A 21,116-nucleotide genomic window follows, 5' to 3' on the forward strand; every position below is an offset into this window, starting at 1 on the left:
GTTCTATGTATTGTCTGAACATGTGCCCCTGTAATTCGTGGGCTCCAGTTAGGATCTGTTACCCTAGACTACCTATCTGTACTCTGCCAAGGCAGTATCTTTGAAATCAATGGATTTGTGATGATTATATTTGCTATAATACACATGATGACAGTGACATACTTAATAAAATAAAAAGTACTCATCCATGTATACTCTTGAAGTCATCTCTGATGGTATATTTTGGGAAATAATGCCTTATTGTCAACCATGCCTGTTGCAGTTATTACATATCCCAGTAAAAACACGTTGCTTAGCATATGTTAAGTGTCCAATACATACATACTGAAGACACGGTGTTATCATATACTGTTATCATATACTGTTATTATATACTGAAGATGATATGGAGTTATTACTGGAAGAGATATCTGTTTGATATTATGGCCAGGAGTCAGTTCATTGCTATGAGGACCAAATGAGGCATATCAGCCCCCATGGATGAGGGCAAGAATAAAATGATCTAAAGGCCTCAAATTTTGCAAGTTCCAAAATTAATCATATTCATTAATTCAAAAATCCTGTTGAGCACTTTGGTGCACATGGTAGGAATACTATAAAAGTAGCGGAAGTACAGGGCAATTGGCTGCCTGACATCATTTAATAAAGAAAAGATAATATGGATACAGTTTCCCAGTGGGAGCCTCCAAACACATGTAGGATAGAGCATTTGATAGAACAGAGCTCAGCACTATCGTCTACTAGCCAGAAAGAAACCTTAGTTTCCTTCGTAAAGTTGTTGTGATAAAAAAGGAGAAAGAAGATGCGAATGGCCTTTCATGCTGGATCTTTTGTGTAGAAAAGAAAATACAACTGAAAAAATAAAAAGTGCACCAGATGTGAGCCCACTAATGATTCTCGGGCATCACGTTGGGTTGAAAGAACAGGCTCATTTGACTGTGTTCATTATCCTAAGGGACTTGGCTTTCTCCTTTAGGTAAGTAAGTCCCTCATTCATTTTGAAAGATGAGTTTTACAGGATAGCCTTTAGGTAATTTGTGTTTGTAAATCCTGTTACATGAAAGTATTTGCTTCATACTTGAGTGGATGCTTTTATTGATACATGAAGAGTTAATTTTTAATTAGTGTTTTTGGAATGATATGCTTGGATACAGAAATTAAGTTGGCTATAAAGCCCATCTGAGGTTTCTGACAATTGCTTAAGGGGATGTAGAGCTACACTGACAGTAATGACCAAAGATCTACTTCAAAAATGCAGTGCTATGAAAGTAAAAAGGAATGGAAATTCAGCATTGGTTTTCCTCTTGAATTGAGTAAATCTGACCTGCTGTTTGGGATGTGAAATTCAAGCTTGATTTGGACAAAACAAGAACACTAATGTTCAGCTGTTGGAACTGACTCAGGTAAAGGCCAATATAAATTTTGGAAAATTTGTGCATCATTGTATGAATCTGCTTGTTTAAAAGACATCTCTGTGGGAGATCAATACCTGGATTTTGAAATCATATTTCCTACCTGGATGATGGCTCCCAAAATATTGTGCTTTCTGTCTTCTGAATGACTATATTTTTAATTATATGTTCAATCAATTTTAACTGTAGAAATATGCTTTATAATTCACATAGAAATACAGATTTTGAAACACAAATGAATGATAATTGGGCTTTATATTACTATAATTGGAAATAGCCCATCTGCTTGGGGATGCCATTTGGGGATAAAGAAATGATCAGATGCATGTTTAAATTGTTTATACAAATTGTTTACACATTCAAAATCTGATGAGGTTTAAATTCCTGTGATAATTTTGGATTCAATTATGTTTTTTTCCCTTAAGATTTATTTGAAAGGCAGAGAGAGAGAAGGAGGGTCAGAGACAGACAGACAGACATCTTCCACCTGCTGGTTCACTCCCTAAATGGCTCCAACATCCAGCTCTGGGCCAGACTGAAGGCAGGAGCTAGGAACACCACCCTGGTCTCCCACTTGGGTGACAGGGACATGGGATGCACCATGTTCCATCGCCTTCCCAGGTGCATTAGTAAGTAGGGAGCTGGAACAAGAGGAAGTAGAGCAGTGGGGACTCAAAACTGGCACCACAGTATGGGATGCCAGCATGGCAAGTGGCAGCTTAATGTGACATAATACCCCAGGTACAAACTCTGCAGTTGGGTAGTGAGAATGACTTCTCACCATTAAATTAAGAACAGAACGTTACCTTACGTGAACCAGAAGATTCCAGCTCTTTGAGGCTATTAGAAGCCTTCCAGGCCAGTAGTCCCTAACTGTGGTGTCATGATAAGAAGTAAAAACTCTTGTAAGCAATGAAGGTGTGAGGTAATATGCTTATGTCTTAGGTCAAAGTCAAAGTTAACCTGTGTAATCACATCACTAACCTACTTGCTTACTGATGCATTTCTTCGAGTGGAGGAAAAAGGAGGGAAGGTATAGTTTGACTTCCAGAGAGTGCTCAGTAACTCACAGGTGTCTCAGATACGCCTTCACCTGGAGCAAGACACTCTTATCAATATCCAACCAACAATCATGGCAACTATAAATGACTACACAGCTTGTGAGATCTCTACTGCACAATATGCTATATTCCTTGCAAAATATTTTTTGGATTGTGGTCAAACTCTGGGTAAATCCATATTAAAAATCATTTATCATAAATATTACAGAAGAAAAGTTGAAAACCAAGAGATTAAGAGAAAGAAATCAACCCAAGGAGCATGTGGCAATGCTTAGAACTGTATTCACCCAAAACAAGTAAGTGAATCTTTGCTCCTAGAGGACAGCCTTAAGCAGAAATGTCTGGAAAGACAGAAAACACATCATCCCTCCAAGGCACAGGCACGCGGTCAGGATGCGGGCCAGGGTGATCGTTCCAGTCGGACATGAGCACCAAAGCCAGGCTCATCGCGCAGCCCCAGCCCTCAGCACCTTGTTTATGTTGATGTGCAGAGCAGGCCAGGGCCCGGGCGCCTTCACAGTTTCCAATTCCAGCTTCTTGAGATGGGCAGCGGCTTCACTGAACAGGGCAGGCGCTCCTGGACTCAGCTCTATGCAGTGGTAAGGGAAATGAGGAAGGAAAGGTTGGAAGGACAGGCAGACACTAGGGACAGGGGACATCTAGCACAGCCCGACTCCCATGCCCTTTCTGCCTGCCCCGGCCTCCTCCGGCAGTGGAGATCCCCTGAGTACGCATCAGGGGTTGGCTGGGGTTTAAGAATGTCTGAGGTCAAGGTTCCACGGAGCTGAGCACCCCTGGGGAAGTCATGTTACCTGTCTGAGCCTTTGAGCCATTTTAAAAATGCAAATGAACTTACCTTGTAGGGTTGCTGTGAAAACTGAATGAGGTCATTCATGTACAAAGGCTTTGAAAAATGGAAAATATGCTATGCATATTGGGAAGGTAAGTGTTCTGGAGAACAGCCAAAGAAATGTGCCCTTAAAAGCCACATTACCTTTTTTTTTTTTTTTTTTTTAAGGCAGAGTATGACAGTGAGAGAGAGACAGAGAGAAAGGTCTTCCTTCCGTTGGTTCACCCCCCAAATGGCCGCCGAGGCCGGCGCTCTGTGCCGATCCAAAGCCAGGAACCAGGCGCTTCCTCCTGCCCCCTCTCCCCCACTCACTCGTAAGGGACTTGCAGGGCCCAAGCTCTTGGGCCCACATTACCTTTCTAAAATCAAATCCACTGATTTTTGTTATCAGTTTGGTTTAGTCTGCTGGCATTTCTCCCTCTAGCTTGAATTTACTAATACATGAAAATACTTAGGCTGGCGCCACGGCTCACTAGGCTAATCCTCTGCCTGCGGCGCCAGCACCCTGGGTTCTAGTCCCGGTTGGGGCGCCGGATTCTGTCCTGGTTGCCCCTCTTCCAGGCAAGCTCTCTGCTGTGGCCCGGGAGTGCAGTGGAGGATGGCCCAGGTCCTTGGGCCCTGCACCCGCATGGGAGACCAGGAGGAGGCACCTGGCTCCTCGCTTTAGGTGGGCGCAGCACGCCGGCCGTGGCAGCCATTTGGGGGTGGACCAATGGAAAAAGGAAGACCTTTCTCTCTGCCTCTCTCTTTCTAACTCTGCCTGTCAAAAAAATAAATAAATAAATAAATATATATAGAAAGAAAATACTCATGAAATCTTAAATATTCATCACACACTAAAACATGTGCCACATGTTGTCAGCAGTTGAGATCTGGGGAACTGGAATAAAAAGGTGAATGAGATGCAATTCTCATCCAATGGGGAGACAGACATTAAGTACAGATATTCCAGATTAGAGTGATAAATGGGTGGTTCGGTTGCTACAGGAACAGAGGGAAGGCACGTCAAAGCCAGGGGTGGGGGAGGGGTGGTTGAGAATCCCTGAGTGGATGTGTGTACAATATCAGGGATGTGTGTAGGAGTTCGCTGGGCTGGAGAAAAGCATTTCTGGCTGAAGGAACAACAGGTAAAAAGGATCCGGCTGGGAACCAGCATAGTATTCGGGGAGAGGAGAGTCATTCCGGGTAGCTACAGTGTGGGGGTGCATGGGGGAAGCTGACGGCTTTGGCAGGGGCCAGGATGGGAAGGTGTAGAGTGGCCAGGCTCAGAGCGAGGGCTTTGCCCCAGGCAGCAATGGGCCATTGCAAGGCCTGATGGCATTTGGTTCAAGCCACCTGGGGACAGCTATGACGCTGGCAGCAGCGCTATGGAGGATGCACCAGAACTGTGCCCCTTACGAGCTGTGAGTCACGCAGGTTACAGAAAGATGAGGCATGGACTTGGGTAAGGGCAGGGTAGGAATGAGGGGACAGAGTTCCGATTCTTCCACACCAAGTGGGTGACGTGTTCCCACTTCCAGCTCAGCCAGCCCTGAATCGTCCCTGTAGCTGGGTTGCAGGTCAAGGTGGATGGACCACTCTGTTTCACCAGCTGTCAGGCTCCAGAGCTGGAACACCCTCTGGTGATCATCTTGACACCTCCACCCATTTCACAGATGAGAGAATCGAGTCCCGAGAAGGGACTCGGCTCCACTGTGAGAACCAGAACCCAAGCCCCTAGATGCCTGTCTCTATCTTAGTGCTGTTCAAACCACACATGATAAAGAGCCAGTTCTTTCCCCTCAGGTGATCAAAAACAAATTATTTGGTAAAATATAATAAAACAGTCTCTAGAAAAATAACAGACATAACAAAATCCAAGCCCGTATTTTTTTTCCTGAGATTTAAGGTACAAAATCACTCTGTCCTATTGCTAAACACGTTTCTGGCTGCCCCCTCTCTAGTTTTCTTACTTTTCTGGGACCTGTAATAGTAGACAGACTACTCCACCTGTTACCACCTTGCCCTCAAAAGTAGGATGTCACTGCTGGGACAGAATGGGTGTCTATCATTAGGGACCCCCTCCCTGCCCTCCTTCTCTTTTCCATTGCTTTGCCAGTGCTGGGTGACCCAGAAGCAGAGAACTGTTAAGAAATGAGAAGGGGAGGGGCCTGTTCCCCTGCAGTGCAATGGATTCTTACCGCCAAACCAAACCAGGATCCCTACACTTCGCCCACCTGAATGCATAAAGTTCCTGTTTGCTCTCGCCCAGCATTAACAACACCACTGACGTGTGCCGTCCTGGAGGCCCTCCCCCACCCCTGCCCTGCCCCCTGCCCCCCACTCACTCGTAAGGGACTTGCTGCTGGAGTTGGGGGACCTCAAAGGCCCTTCTTTGCTCTCCAGCGTCAGCGTGAGGCCATAGCTGGGGTGGTGCTGGTGGTGGTGGTGGTGCCTTCCCGGCACCTTGGCGGGGAACGGGGTGCCCCCATTCTCCTCGATGCCGAAGGGCAGTCGCTCTGAGCTGCTGAGCACTGGAGAAGGCAGCGGGTAGCTGGGGAGGGTGACACAGTCGCGAGTTAGAGAAGCAAACCATTGTGAGCCTTCCGTGTGGCCCTCCAAGCCGCTCTCTGCACATTAAACTCGCAGAGGACTGGGCTCATACACGGGTCCCTAGGGGTCTGATAACACGTGCGATCAGGGCAACGCTGAGCGCACAGGAAAGAAGCAAAGTGGCAACTTGTGCATGTATCAGAGCCCTTAAGCCTTAGAAACTCAGTCATTCCCACGTCGAGATGGGAGAGAGACATAACAATGATAAAAACGGCTTCAAGTGATTCTATGACAAGGTCACGACGCAAGCAAACTAGACGTCTTGGAGTCACGTGCCCGTGTTCTCTGTCCCCCGCCACGCAGGCCAGCCCCTGCCCAGGCTACCACAGCATCTCTCATTCCAACAGCCCCTCTCTGCTGTCTGTCACCTGCGCTGCCCTACAGGAAGCCGTTGTCTCCCTCCTTGACTCTCGTCCCAGATTCCTGACAGCTCTCCTTCCTCCACTGCCCCTCTAGCCCATCACCACGGAGTAGTGTTCAGAGCAGTGTGGGACTCCTCCCTCCAGGAGCTAGGCAATCCTTAACCCTTTCAGGACAGAACCCCCTTGGCAAATCTGAGGAGTACCACGGCCCTTCCTTGCAGAAAAAGCCACCAAGATTCAGCATTCCACACCGTTTCAGGTCCCCTCTAGTCTCTCCTTGGAGCCAGGTTAAGAGCCCTGACTTGCAGGATAAAAATCCAAAGTCTTTTATCAGGGACCCATGCCTCCATCAATCTTGTCTGTTCTCTTTCCAGCCTCATCTCCTACATCCTTCTCTACACCCCAACTCCTTCGCACCCTGGTGCCTGTCATCTTTTCTATCTCACGGACCCCTCAATCGCAATTCAGCTAAAACACTCCTTCCTCCAGGAAGACCTCCAGCCGTTAAGACCCAGATTCCTTCCAGGCAGGGCTAACCTATTGCCCACTCCCTCCCTCTGCCTTCAAAGAGCTCACAGCACTGAGGGAGACTGTGCTCTGGTCACTTAGGCTCCTACCAGAACAAACTGCTAAGGGAGTGAGGAAGTAGAGGCAGTGAGTTCTCTGGGGGAGGGAGGGAAGGTGCAAGTGTTAGGGAAGGTGTGACAAAGGGAGGCAGCATTTGCGAGGAGAGAGTGGATGGCTTTTTTTTTTTTTTTTTTTTTTGACAGGCAGAATGGGCAGTGAGAGAGAGAGACAGAGAGAAAGGTCTTCCTTTGCCGTTGGTTCACCCTCCAATGGCTGCTGCGGCCGGCGCACCGCGCTGATCTGAAGGCAGGAGCCAGGTGCTTCTCCTGGTCTCCCATGGGGTGCAGGGCCCAAGCACTTGGGCCATCCTCCACTGCACTCCCTGGCCACAGCAGAGGGCTGGCCTGGAAGAGGGGCAACCGGGACAGAATCCGGCGCCCCGACCAGGACTAGAACCCAGTGTGCTGGCGCCGCAAGGCGGAGGATTAGCCTAGTGAACCGTGGCGCCGGCCGTGGATGGTCTTGAAACAGAATCTTCCTGGTGGGAAACCCTGCTCCTTGTGTTTATGGGATTGATATCCTGCGCCCCCTGGGGAGGGGGCAGGGCCTGAGACGCAAGGCTGGCCCATCAGAGCCCGACATCCTTCTCGGTGGGGTGATTTGTCCTGGGATGCAGTCCTATCAGGGACAATCGGAGTCTTCCCTAAGATTAACCCATGAAAACTGAGAAAGAGTGACTCTCTCCCTGAGTGGGTCAAGCAGGTATGGATGGGACTTTGCTTTTGCCCTTGTCTCTAAAAAAAAAAAAAAAAGCTTCCCAGGGCTGGCACTCTGGTATAGTAGTCTGGTGCCCGCATCACACTTCAGCTCCAGCTCCCTATTAACATGCCCGGGAAAGCAGTAGAAGATGGCCCAAAGGCTTGGGCCCCTGCACCCACATGGGAGACCCAGAAAAAGCTCCTGGCTCTGCATCGGTGCAGCTCTGGCCATTGCAGCTATTTGGGGAGTGAACCAGCAGATGGAAGACCTCTCTCAGTAACTCTGCCTCTCAAATAAATAAATTTTTTAAAAAAATTGTATCTCAGATGGTATTTGTATAAAAATATATTAATATGTCAAAATTTCTTCAGCTAAAAAGTTCATGTTTTTCTGCTTGGCTTTAAATGGGAATATTTTTGTGGGCTTAAAAAGTGGGCCCAGGGCATGGTGCCTACTACGGGCAGCAGCTAGGCTGAACCTGGCAGTCAGGACGATCAGAATTGAGTCTGCTGGTGACCATCTTCCTCGGACACCAGGGAGTGGCATCTGTGAAACGAGGCCAATGCACAAAAGGAGACAGGATGAGCAGCGCTGAAAGGCAGAAAGGGAAAAGAACGGAGCGCCTGGTTCCAGCCACGCGAGGCTGGTGCTGCTCCTGAACTTGTCAATTACAAGGCCCCGCACACGCTTCTCAACAAGCTGGGATTCTTCCCCTTATGATCCGTACGCTGTGAATCACGGGAGGTGCGTGACTGTGTTACTGATTTTTTTTTCCTTTGGAATTTCACTCAGGTGGAAAAGGTGGAAACAGCTGTCAGAGGGCCTAAGGCACAGGAGGAGCAAAGGGGCAGTAGAAGGCGGGGCAGGAGGCCTGGAGGGTGGCAGTGGAAGGGAGAGAAGGCCGGGTCATCGGGTGTGGCAGCGAGGCGCCATGGGAAAGGTGTCAGTGAGCGCACTTGGAGGAGCTGTGTGAGCGCCCCGTGGAGGACAAACCCTGGACGGGACATTCTGGTTTCTCCCTGTTAGAGGAGTGCAGCGGGGCTGGGCAGGGGTGGGGGAGGGGAGCTGCCCTCAGCCTCTGCCCGAAGCTGTGTGAGCAGGGCCCACATGCTGTCCCTCGGGGTCAGGGGGAAGGAGGTTTCATGGACCCTCTGCAGCAGAGGGGCACTGGGCATTCCCACATTGCGCCAGGAGTGGCACCTGTGTTCCAATGTGGCTGCCCCTAGAAACACCACTCAAGGACAGTCCCTGTGTGTGTGTGTGTGTGTATATGAGAGACAGAGAGAGAACAGAAAGGGAGAGACAGAGAGGGCATGGAGGAAGGCATGATTTTTGGCTTCTGATGATCAAGACCCATCCTCGCCTCTCTAACCTGAAACAAGGAATCCACCTTCCCCACCAAAGCAGCAAGGACTGCCCGAGTGGGAGCCAAAGCCCCCGGGCTCAGGCCCCAGGCTTGCCTCGACCTCGAGATGGGGACTTGGACAGCCACTTGGGGCCTCAGTTTCCTTATCTGTAACAGAGCTCAGTTAGGCGGTCTCTGGGCAGATTTTCTGATCTGAGAGGCAGCTTTCACCCAACTATTGATCCAGTCCTTGCTAAGGCCCAGCCACTGTGCTGCTGTTTCACACGAACAGTCCCATTGTACAGATACAGCGACCTTTGCTCCACACACAGTGGGTGCTCTGTAACCACTCATATTTGATGAAGGAAAGAAGGGAGGAAGGAGGGAGGGAAGGAAGGAACAAAGGAGGGAGAGAGGGAGAGAGGGAGAGAGGGAGAGAGAGAGAGAAGGAGGAGGGAGGATGGGGTAAGGTGGGAGGAGAGGAGGGATGGAAGCAGCGGGGGAGGATCTAACAGCAGCTCTGTGGACTCGGAAGCCCGTTAACATCATTCTTTGGTCTCTCCAACACCTTGCAAACAGTGTCCTGAGAAAATGCCAAGTCTGGGAGCTCCCAGCAGAACAAAGGTCCAGGGTTTCCCAACTGAAGGTCCATCCTCTACCCTGGGGGACCCTTCTTCCCCGCCGCTTGCTGCCAGAGTTACAGGCCCCAGTGCCCTGGACTTGGCTAGGCAGGAGGGGCCGAGCAGAGGAAGGGGAGACAGGGAGGTGTTAGAACCCCCCAGTTTGGGGGCCTAGAGGACCAGGAAGTGACGTCATGAATAGTGCAAGGAGGAGGGGTGTGAAGCCTGCTTTGCGAGACTGAGTTTCAGATGGGTTCCCACGAGTGAGAGATGAACAGCGAAGGGAAGCTATCTTCTAGCAGAGATCTGGCATCCGTTCAGGGCTGTGCAGTGGAGCTGGAAGCTCTGAGGCAGAATTCCTGAAGGATGGCAAGGAGGCACATCGCCCAGGCCAGCTCCAGCTGACTCCGCTCTGCGCGTGCAGGGCGAGCTTGTGCCCAGCACAGGCAAAAACAGTGCCGTGATCGATGAGCGACATCAGCTGCAGACTCGGGTGAGCACGGTGATGGCATGCCCTTGTCTTTCCAAGTTCAAGACGTGTGGCTTTTCATTTCCAAGAGAGCCAGAGTGAAGAGTTGCACAGGACAAAACAGAGAGTGAGAAACTGCCTGTCAGATCAAAGAGGCACATGGGACTGGCCTCAGAGCCACTTAAGGAGGAGACCAGGGAAGAGATCAACGGGAAGAGAAATGGAAGAGAGCCCCAGAAGCCGCCTGAAGCAAGCCTCGGGGATCTGGTCAGGTGAGAGGGTTCTCGAACAGCACAGTGTCCTAGGAAGGCTGCAGAGTGACCTGGAGCTTTCTCAGCTTGGACACCTGGGGGCCCGTCCTGAGGATTGAAATATGGGCCCATTAAGGAAAGGGCTCACGGTCTCTTGGACTGTTCCCTACAGAACCCCCAGCGGTGCCATGGCTTATGGTACAAATGGCATCTGTTAGGCTGTGCATCTGTCCTGCCCACAGGGACATCAGACAAGGTCAGGCCTGCCCGAGAAGGTCCAAGAGCACTCAGCAAGCCCACAAGCCTCAGCGACCTTGGCCAAGGCTCAGGAGATGAGGCCAGCTCCATGCTCACCACCATGAGACTGGAGCTGGGAAGTTTCTAGCATTCTGGGGAGGAGGTCACAAGTCCTGGTTTGCAGAGTGGGTGATGGAGGGCGTGCAGGCTTCAGCCTCTGCTTCCATGAGCCGACAGTTGAGAAGGGATCTGGTTTAGGAGGAGCTGCTCTGTGCCCAGCACTGTCACGTTCAGTCTACATAGCTCCCTGCCGGGAAGCTGCCAGTACCTCATTTGGCACTGGATCTGAGCGAGAGTGAGTCACGTGCCTTGCACCTGAATGCCAGAACCCAATCTCATTTCTCTTCCTCCCTTTGCCCAGGGGAAGCTCCCATTCTGCCTCCAGCTCTGGGAAAACTTGTTCCCACTGAGCCCTGAATCAGCGGCCACTCAGCTGACTATAGCAGTGCAGGGCACAGTTCTGCAGAACCAGCGGGGCTGGGGGCTCCTGCAGCCCTGTCTGACCCTACACACACTTCCAACCACAGCCTCTCCTCCCCCGAGTCTCCAGATCACTAAGGGAACCCCCGTACAATGCTGGATGAAATGCAGCATGCCACAGCCCGTCTGAAAGATTCCTGGTGGTTCCTTCAAAAGTTAGAGCTGCCACGCGACCCAGCCATCCTACTCCTGTGTCTACAGCCAGGAGAGATGGAAACACATCCGTGTGAAAACGTGTACAAGAATGTTTGGAGCAGTGCTATTCGAAACAGCCACAAGGAAACACCAAGCCAAACACCCATCCACTGATGAACAGGTAAACAGAGTGTAGGATATCCACACAATGGAATATCATTCAGCCATAAATAGGAGTGAAATCTTGGGCCATGCTGAGGCACCAGTGAACCTCAACAACATTATTCAGAAACAAAAGGCCAGATGTTGGGGGCCGGCACTGCAGGCGGTGGCTTTACACGCTAGGCCATAGCATTGGCCCCAATTGTACAATATAAACTGGTGACTTGTATAGTATATATCTTTAAAAAACTGATTTTTAAATCACCAGGTGAGCATTTGGCATTTGGTGTACCAGCTGACTCACTGCTTACGACACTTACACCCTACGTCTTCGTACCACTTTTGATTCCCATTTCCTGCCAGTGTACACCCTGGGAGGCAGCAGGTGATGGTTTGAGTACTTGGCTCACTGCTGCTCACAAGGAAGACCTGGGTAGAGTTCTAGGCTCCCAGCTTTGCCTTGGTCCAGCCTTGGCTGTTGTGGGCATTTGGGGAGTGTGGTGTATAGAAGATCTCTGTCTCTCTCTGCCTTTCAAATTAAAAAGTTTTTAAAAGCTCCTAAGAGGAGATTTTGAGAAATATCCATGCCCAGCCTTATCCCAGATCAACTACCCTGACACCTGTCTCTAAATCCAATGTGTGGCCAGGGCTGAGAACTGTTGCCCCCATCCAATCCTCTCATTTTGCACATGGGGAAAGGGGTGGCTACTATGGGGAGAGAAGTGACCAGGTCACACAGTGGGAAGCCTGCCTGGGCCTGGGACTCAGTCCAGGACTCCCGCTCTTCGCTTGCTGCCGCAAGTGCTGCCCATCTGCTCAACCTTCCCATCTGTCCTGGCTTCTATTTAAGGCAGCAAAAGCACTCATCAGGAAAATCCACGTCCTCCTGGAGCCCCACTGGCTGAGACATCGCTGTGTACACGTCTTGTCTTCCCAACCACACAGAGTGCCACCTCCCATGCTTTCATGTCCCCTACTGTGCTAAGAGAAGTGCTAAGTACATAGCAGGTGCTCAACTAATACTAGCTAACTAGAATAAAATTAAATACCAATGCATCTGATAGAGTGGCAACTCTTGTGCCTGGCACAGAGGTAGGCTTGAAGGTAAAGAGACCAGAAAGACATTGCCTTTGCCTTCCCCGGAGCTCACAAACAGGGGGAGGATGCCCAGCCCGGCCTCGGGGGCGGGGGGGTGGGCAGGGAGGACTTCCTGGGGTAGTGATATCACCTGAAGGAGAAGCAAGACTGGGCTGGAGGCGGGGTAGCACTGGTCTCCAGGTAGAGGGTCCTGCAGGTGTGAAGGCCCAGAGCTGACACTAACTGCCGTGGGGACTTGAACTTATAAGGAACATGTGTGTGTACGTTGGAAGGAAATGATCTAATTTTTTTAAAGGGAGAGTCACTTGTTCCAACAGCCTCAAAGGAAGAATTCTTCCTTGTCCCATGACCTTGCAAGGCCAACTTCTCAAGAGCCAGAACGTTTCTGAGCGTGCTCAGATCCACACCCTGCTCTCACCCCACCACCCACCCCTTACTCTGTTTCCAGGGAACCACACTTTCCAGCTCCTTCCCTTGGGTCTCTATGCAGGTTTGGCCAAGAGGAGGCACTGACAGAGACGGGAGTGAGGGAGGAGGAGCTAAGTCAGGGTATTTCTCACCCATCTCTGGGTGGCTCAGTTCCAGCAGCAGCTGTGAGGTATCTGTGGCTCCTGCTCCCACCTCACTGGCTTCCGGTGGCCCCAGCCCCCAGGTGCTGTGACACTGATGCCTCCCTGTGCCTCTCAGGCCTAGGGCTGATAAACAGGATCGGTTTGTTGCTAATTTCTGGGTTGCCTCACTACCCAATTTAACTGCCTAGTGCTTTCATCCCTTGAACAACCTATTCCCTGTATCAAATTCTAAAGAAATACCTGGGGTTGTTCCAGTTTTCCTGATAACCTGTGACTGATATACAATATCAAGCTGCTTGTAGATTCTTCACATTTTATATCATCTATTGCCAAATTAGAATCAGATTGTCTAACTTCTATTTTAATATATAAGAAAACTTTGAAGCATCTGTGAAAAACAGAATTGAATGATAGCTGTAGGGCTGGGTGTTTGGCATGGTAGTTAAGGTGCTGCCTGGGACGCCTGCATCCCGTATCGAAGTGCCTGCTGGAGTCCTGGCTCTACTCCATACCCCAGCTTCTTGCTAACGCAGACCTGGAGGAGGGGAGGTAATGGCTCAATTAGTTGGGTCCCTGACCTCCATGCAGGAGGCCTGGATTGAGTTCCTGTTTCCTGGTTTTGGCTGGATCCAGTCCTGGATGTTGCAGACATTTGGGGAATGAACCAGCAGATGGGACACCACTCTCTTTCAAATTAATAAAACAACTAATTGAAAAAAAATCTGTTAAAGGGCTGGCATTGTAGCATAACAGGTTAAGCCACCACCTGTGATTCTGGCATCCCACATGGGTGCCAATTCCAGTCCCAATTCCAATCCAGCTCCCTGTTAATGCACTTGGGAAAGCAGTGGAAGATGGCCCATGTACTTGGACCCCTGTCACCCACATGAGACACAGATGGAGCTCCAGACTCCTTGGTTCATCCTAGTTTAGAACCCGTTACTACCAAAAATCCCACGTGAATTCTGATTTGTAGCATAAAATACTACAGATAAATTTGAGAGGATGTATTTCTAAGGAGCATGGTACTTCGTTCCACTTATTTAGATCTTTTCAGATGTTGTTCAGAATTTTTAATTCTTTCATTAAGACACAGAACATACTGACTTTATTCCTAGGTACTTTCCAGTTCTGTCACAATTGAAAATGACATCTTATTAATTATTACATTTTCTCTCATTTTTCAGGACGAGATTTTATACAAAGCTGCTAACTGGACAGTTCTGCCACTGGCAATTTTGCTGAACTCTTATTAGCTGGCACTCATTTGGATTTCAAGATAATCATGTGAATTTTGTTTCTTCCTTCCCAGAATTTATTCCTTGTTTTCTTGACTTATTGCATTGGTAAGGCCTCCAAAATGCTGTTGAGTATTGGTAGATCGCCTCATCCTACTCCTGAAGTTTACAGACTGTCTAGTGTTTCGACACTGAGTGTAGTTCCTGACAAATTCTGCTTACTGGACTGGACAGCTTCTCCTGACAGCTTACGAAGAATCCTAAAGTGATTAGCATCACTTACGCTGGGCAAATCCATGCTAATCCTCCATGAACACCCATTCTGCTCTCACACTTTCCTTACTATCATCATCAAATATATCAGTCCAGTTTTTGGAACTCATTTTCCAAGAAACTGTATAACATTTCCTTGTCTACTCTTTGGCATTTCCTCAACATGCCATAGTTTTTCAAATGGTACTGATGCTGACTCAGCAATGACAAGTGCAGATTTTCTCCGCATTCTGAGAAGACATTTTTCTGAGCCTGAAAACAAACCAATCACAAAATCAGGAAATTTCTGTTGACTGCTCTCTCTCTCTCTCTCTCTCTCTCTCTCTCTCTCTCTCATCGTGGACTTCAATTTCAGTCTTTTTGTTCTCTTCATCTTCTATATTTAGTGTGTGCATATTGACTGGCCTCCTTGTTGAAAAATAGAAAAACAAAACAGAAGTTGAGTAGCTGTGCTTCTGTTCTGTTAATCTCACATTCCATTCTCAAGAATGGCTCTGTTATGAAATGGTTTCTCTTTCTGCTCCAACCAAAGATGGATCTACAAAACTTTATAAAGTCCTTTAAAGAAGTTCTGTGGGGCCGGCATTGTGGCATAGCAGGTAAAGCTGCCACCTGTAGTGCCAGCGTCCCATACAGGCGCTGGTTCAAGTCCCGGCTGCTCCAATTCCGATCCAGCTCTTTGCTGTGGCCTGGGAAAGCAGTAGAAGATAGGCCCAAGTCCTTGGGCCCCTGCACCCGCGAGAGAGACCAGGAAGAAGCTCCTGGCTCCTGGCTTCAGATCGGTACAGCTCTAGCCATTGTGGCCATCGGATCATGAACCAGCGGATAGAAGACCTCTTTCTCTTTCCCTCTCTGCCCCCCTCCCCCCGCCTGTTGCTCTCTGTAACTCTCCCTTTCAAGTAAATAATCTTTTTTTTTTTTTATTAAAGAAAGTTCTGTGCCTACATTTTTGATCATGGGTTCTACTTTCCTTCTCTCTAAAATATTGTTTTAAAAGATTTATTTTTATTTATTTGAAAGACAGAGTTACAGAGAGGCAGAGAAAGAGAGAGGTCCTCCATCCGCTGGTTCACTCCCCAGATGCAATGGCCAGAGCTGTGCTGATCTGAAGCCAGGAGCTTCTTCCCTGACTCCCATGTGGGTGCAGGGGCCCAAGGACTTGGGCCATCTTGGGAAGTGGAACAGCCGGGACTAGAACCAGTGCCCATGTGGGATGCCGGCGTGTCAGGCCAGGGCGTTAACCTGCTGCACCACAGCGCCAGCCCCTAAAATATTGTTTTAAATGTGCGTTCATCTGAGAGGCCTCTGAAAACGTTCCTCTTTCAGATTATCTATGCTATATCCACATGAAAGATGTTCCCTTTTAGATTTACCTTTTAACATTTTGAAATTGGATTTTGGAGCGTAATTTTATTTATTTAGGAGGCAGAGAAACACAGAGAAAGAGACAGAAACACACAGAGAGATCTTCCATCTGCTGGCTCACCCTCCAAATGCCCACAAGGGCCACTATTTGGGGCCAAAGTCAGGAGCCAGCTATTCCATCCAGCTCTCCCACATGGGCAAAAGGAATTCAATTACTTGAACCATCACCACTGCCTCCCAGGGTTTCACATTAGCAGGACGCTGGTGTCAGAACTAGGCGTCATGTGCAGGCACTCCTTATGGGTCATGGGTGTCTTAACTGCTAGGGCGAATGCTTGCTTTAAAGTGGATTTTCTGAAGAATAGCAACATATGGAACATTAAACCACGAATTCTGTGCATTTTATACTAATGATTCGAAGATGTAAGGGCTAACATCTGTTCATGTACACATCTCCAACCTAGTCTTCCTCGCTGACCAGAATCAACAGCCATCCTGTATTTCTTCACCCTCCCAACAACCAAATCATCAGCCAGGCAGGCCAAGAAATGCAGATGCCCTGCTTTTAACAGAACACCAACATCTCAATGGCCAAGAAGTGCTCTCCCATGCACACGCAGGTATTGGGCCAATTCAATCTCTCTCTCAGGTGAACACATGAGTGTGCTGTATCCAAAGTCCCCCAGGACCTTCTCAGGAAGTTCCTGCACACTTCTCATGTGCTGCCTGTCCTCAGTGCCTCCTTCCCCTGCAGGCATCATGTGTCTTCACTCCAAGCTGGGGTTCCTGGTGGCAGGATCAGCACAGCCCACACAGTAGCAGCCAGGCCCACACAGTAGCACCCAGGCTGCATTCAAGTTCTCTACACACCTCCTAGAGAAAAAGTCTGGTTGGGAGAAACACGTCCCTGTTTTACTTCTGGCCTACAAGGGGACAATTCCGCATCCCTAATCAGAACTAAAGCAACAAGGAGATATTGACAAGTACCTCAGTAGAGTTTCCCAATTACAAATGGGATGAACCATTTTTCTCCCAGTCCTTGGGGCAACTTGGGAGAATCAAGTACCCTTTTCTGCTTACCCTGTGTGCTAGATAACAATAATGGGTCTTCAAAAAGTTCACAGAAAGTGCATATTCTGAAAAAACTATGCATGGATTTTTTCCTTTTGCACAAAATGCATTATTTTTTAAAAATTGAGAGGCAGAGAGGCCTCCTATCTGCTGATTCACTCCCCGTATGCCCACAAAGATCATGGTTGGGCCAGGCTGAAGCCAGGAGCTGGGGACTCAATCCAGGGCCTTCACCTGGATGACCGGAACCCAACTACTTGCCTCGCAGGTCAGCAGGGAGCTGGAACTGGGAGTGGATCCAGGATTGGAACCCAGGCACTTGAATGTGGGGTGCTGGCCTCCCAGTGTGCATCTTTAACTGCCTGGAAAATGCCCGCCCCAACTTATCTTTAAATTCCATTTTCTACCGACTTTTTGAAGTGCCCTCATATATAATTTTCTTTATGGACCAAGGACAAGAAAAAGCTGGGCAGCATTTCAGGCAGGCTGCGTCCAGGTCATTTGCTCATAACTATGGCTCTCTAAATGGGACTCTGAGTGGACCCACTCGAACACCGTGTTTCCACAGCATACAGTGTCAGCCAGACCTGGCCCCTAACTGAACACTGGGGCAGTAATTGTGCTCTTAAATACTCAGAGAGGAGGGGACCCAAAGGAAAATTTTTGCCGTCCGTTAACTTATTTAATCCTCCAACAATCATTTGAGGAAAGGAACAATTATTATTGTCTTTACAAATAAGAAAACAGGAACAGAAATACCAAATAACTTTCTCAAAGTCACACGGCTGGGGGCTGGTGTTGTGGCTCAGCAGGTTAAGCCACCACTTACGGTGCCAGCATCCAGGTTTGAGTTCCAGCTGCTCTGCTTCCAATCCAGCTCTCCACTATTATGCCTGGGAAGGTAGCAGAAAATGGCTTAAGTGCTTGGGTCCCTGTCACCAAATTGGAAGATCAGGATGGAGTTCCTGGCTTTTGTGGTCATCTGAGAAGCAAACCAGCAGATGAAGAGCTCTCTGTCTCTCCTACTCTTAGGTAAGTAAATAAATATTTTTTTTCTTTTTTTTTTTTTTTTAATTACAAGGCTTAAAAACAGCAGAGCTGGGACTTGAACCTAGGCAAATTGATTCTAGAGCCTGGTGCCCTCTTGTTGTGCTAAGTGACAATGCTTTGCCACGTGCATGAAGGGCAGGGAACACTGGCTGCACTTAGTTTTGGCTTTGCTGTTTAGCTATGTGATCTTAGGGAACACACTTACTTGGGCCTGACACTACATTTTGGGATGTTTATTAAGCATATATAAGCCAAGAACTACAGCTCAATGACATAATTCGACCCCTGCCATGTCCAGCTGAGAGCAGGTAAAATTACTCATTCTGGTTTGCAAGATATCTGTCACTGATTTCCACTGTAATGTAGTGGGGACAACAGATCAATGCAACTTTTTGTTAAGTGCAAGCATATCACTTGGCAGCTAATGTATATTTGAAGAACTGCATTTTTCATAGCAGGTTCGAGAAGAAAACTATCAGCATTTTAGAAATGACATATTAGGAAAACCATGTCTGTTCATCAAGGATTATGTTTTGCAGTCACCTAGTTTTTTTTAAGGCTAGAGAAAAAGATGATTTTCATTTCTTTCTTACCTCAAAAGGTCAAAATTACATGTTTTGGCATGGTTTATTTATTAAAAGACTTACTTATTTATTTGAAAGACAGAGAAGGAAGGGGAGAGAGATTTTCCCATCTACTGATTTATTCCCCAAATGGCTTCAATGGCTGGGACTGGGCCAGGCTGAAGCCAGGAGCCTAGAACTTCATCCAGGTCTCCCACATGGGTGCAGGGGTCCAAGCACCTTGGACTATCTTCTACTGCCCTCCCAGGTACATTAGCAGGGAGCTGGACTGAAGTGGAGCAGCTGGAACTTGAAGTGGCACTCACACGGGATGCCAATGTTGCATCTGCTGTGCCACAATGCTGGCCCCTTGGCGTGGTTCAGATTCCTTTATATAGATTACGGATTGGCAGAAGGACTTTTCCCAACTCTGTACTTCTTTCAGTAATTTTCCAAGCAATGAACTTTCCAGGTAACTCCAGTGTTAGCACAGGTGACCTCTGAACTCATACTAAATGGGGAGCTCTGGTTTTGACTAGTTTATCAGCTACCTGGAGCCAGAGATGATGTCTTCAACATACTAGAACTTGGCACAGTGTAGAGTGTAGTAGATAGTTGTTCAAAAAACAGGTCTTAGTGCAAGAAACTGCTAATTCTCTTTAGGTAATTTACCAAGTTACCCATAAATGTTTCACTTTGGTCAAGCATTTCTAATCGTTTCTACTTTCATCTCTGAGAACTGTAGGATAAAATATCCCCCAGGGTAAGGCGAGATGCGAGCTTTCAGGGTGTGCAGTGGCAGCTGGTCTCTGACCCACATGAGCCACACAGGATCCATGCCGCCAACTCTGAGTCTGGAATTCTCCTCTGGCACAACTGCTGTCCAGTGATTTCAGTGAATCAGTAAGAAGGCCTTGAAGCTTTTCTGCTAGGAAATCCATTTTGTCCTGTTGTTACTCTTGCTAAGTCTCCAAAAGGCTTCTTCATTGTCTGTGTGTCTTCACACGTGTGTGTGTGTGTGTGCACTTGCATGCACTCATGCTTGTCACTGAAGCGTCATTGTGTGTCTTCAGGGCTGTGTGTGTGTGTGTGTGCACTGTCGCCGTGTGTCACTGAAGCTCTAGGGAGCCGTGTGGAAGGGCTCTCTAGTTTTGTGGTGAGACCTAGGACGTAAGCAATTTCAGCAGCTGAGTCCTGAGAATCACTGTTTCCTCAGTTCATTTTTGCTCAGGGACATGTGAGTAAGAGTTTATTCAATCTTTTTCCTGCTTTGAAAAAAAGGAAAAAAAAAAAAAACTGCACACAAACTGACCTGTTTTCCTTACAGCACTCTCTTTCTATTTACTTTCCCTTCTTACAAAATAAAATCTTTAGGCAGCCAACGTCTGTGTCCCTGTGCCATTATTCTTGGCCCAAATGGAGATTCATTTTCCTTCTTTCAGGGGGGTGGCATCAACAGACTTGCCTCTAGCCATGGCGTTAAGTTCATCCCCAGACGGTATTACGTGGGAGCCCTCCAGGAACAGGAAAACAGCCACTGTCGCAAGCACCCAGCTGCTACTGTGTTCAGTACCATCTCAACGGCCAGCTCTTTATCATCCTTGGCTCCCTGCAAGAGAGCTGTGAGCATGAGCTGGGGTGCTACTTCTCCACTCCCCAGATATCATTCAACTCTCCAAATGAGTCAAAGTCCAATAGTATCTATTCTAGGATAAATCTCAGGACAGAGGAATAGAATGTGTAATCTGTGAAGAGCACAGACAGATCTAATTTCACAAGCTGGAGCTGAACACCGGGTCCGTGCTTCCGAGGTGACACAGATGGGGATTAACCTGTCAGTATGCATTAGTGGCCGAAAGTCTCTGTAAACGATCCTGTGTCTGTCCCCCAGGTCTTGAAGCTTCTGTTATAAACATTCTTAGTTATCTTCCGAGGCCATAAACCGAGCCTCATTTTAAGGGCTTCTTGGTTTAATTGTGTGTAATATAGGTATACCGTCTGTTATCCAGCCAGGGGATGAAGCTGGGGGAGCCATTAGCACAGTAACAGCTCATTTCTGAGGTCTCAGCTTCAGGAAGTGGATGCCTGAGCCGTTCTCCCTTCAGTGGGGGATGACTAAGTAGGCTCCTGCGAGTGCCTTCCGACACGAGCCCAGGGAGACGGTCCTCTCATTATCCTAATCCTGTATAGTGGCTAGCCTACACCACAGCAGCTTTGGTATTTTAAAATGTGCAGCCTCTCCTTCAATAAAAAACCACTGGTAAGTCTTCGGATACAGCTATACTTCTGGCTTCAATATATTAGAAATAGAATTTTAACTAAGAAAAAGTAAATCTGTCACTTCTTCTTGGATCAAATGTACCAGGGAAACTCACAATGTCTGTGTGGGTATTTACAAAGTGGGGGTGGAAAGTTCTTAATAAACTGCCTAACAGGATATGAGGAATCAATGCCTTTACCCTGGCTATTTTTTCTGTCACCTACATTCCCCTTCCAGCTCTCCAGGGCAGTGCCCTGCTGTTAA

General features: G+C 48.2%; 1 protein-coding gene across 6 annotated transcripts in view; it reads right to left on the minus strand.

The window, feature by feature from the left end:
* The window catches only part of EPB41L4B (erythrocyte membrane protein band 4.1 like 4B), a 150,438-nt gene that overhangs the window by 42,439 nt on the left and 86,883 nt on the right, over window positions 1-21,116 (minus strand). For all 6 annotated transcript variants that reach the window (XM_017346908.3, XM_051843327.2, XM_051843348.2 and 3 more), the window contains exons 16-17: window positions 5,651-5,856; window positions 2,944-3,062 (exon numbers count right to left, since the gene is read on the minus strand). In XM_017346908.3, coding sequence (XP_017202397.3) covers window positions 2,944-3,062; window positions 5,651-5,856 — 325 coding nt within the window. The remainder of the gene's footprint in view (window positions 1-2,943; window positions 3,063-5,650; window positions 5,857-21,116) is intronic.

Source organism: Oryctolagus cuniculus, chromosome 1, assembly GCF_964237555.1.
Source record: "Oryctolagus cuniculus chromosome 1, mOryCun1.1, whole genome shotgun sequence".
NCBI lineage: Eukaryota > Metazoa > Chordata > Mammalia > Lagomorpha > Leporidae > Oryctolagus > Oryctolagus cuniculus.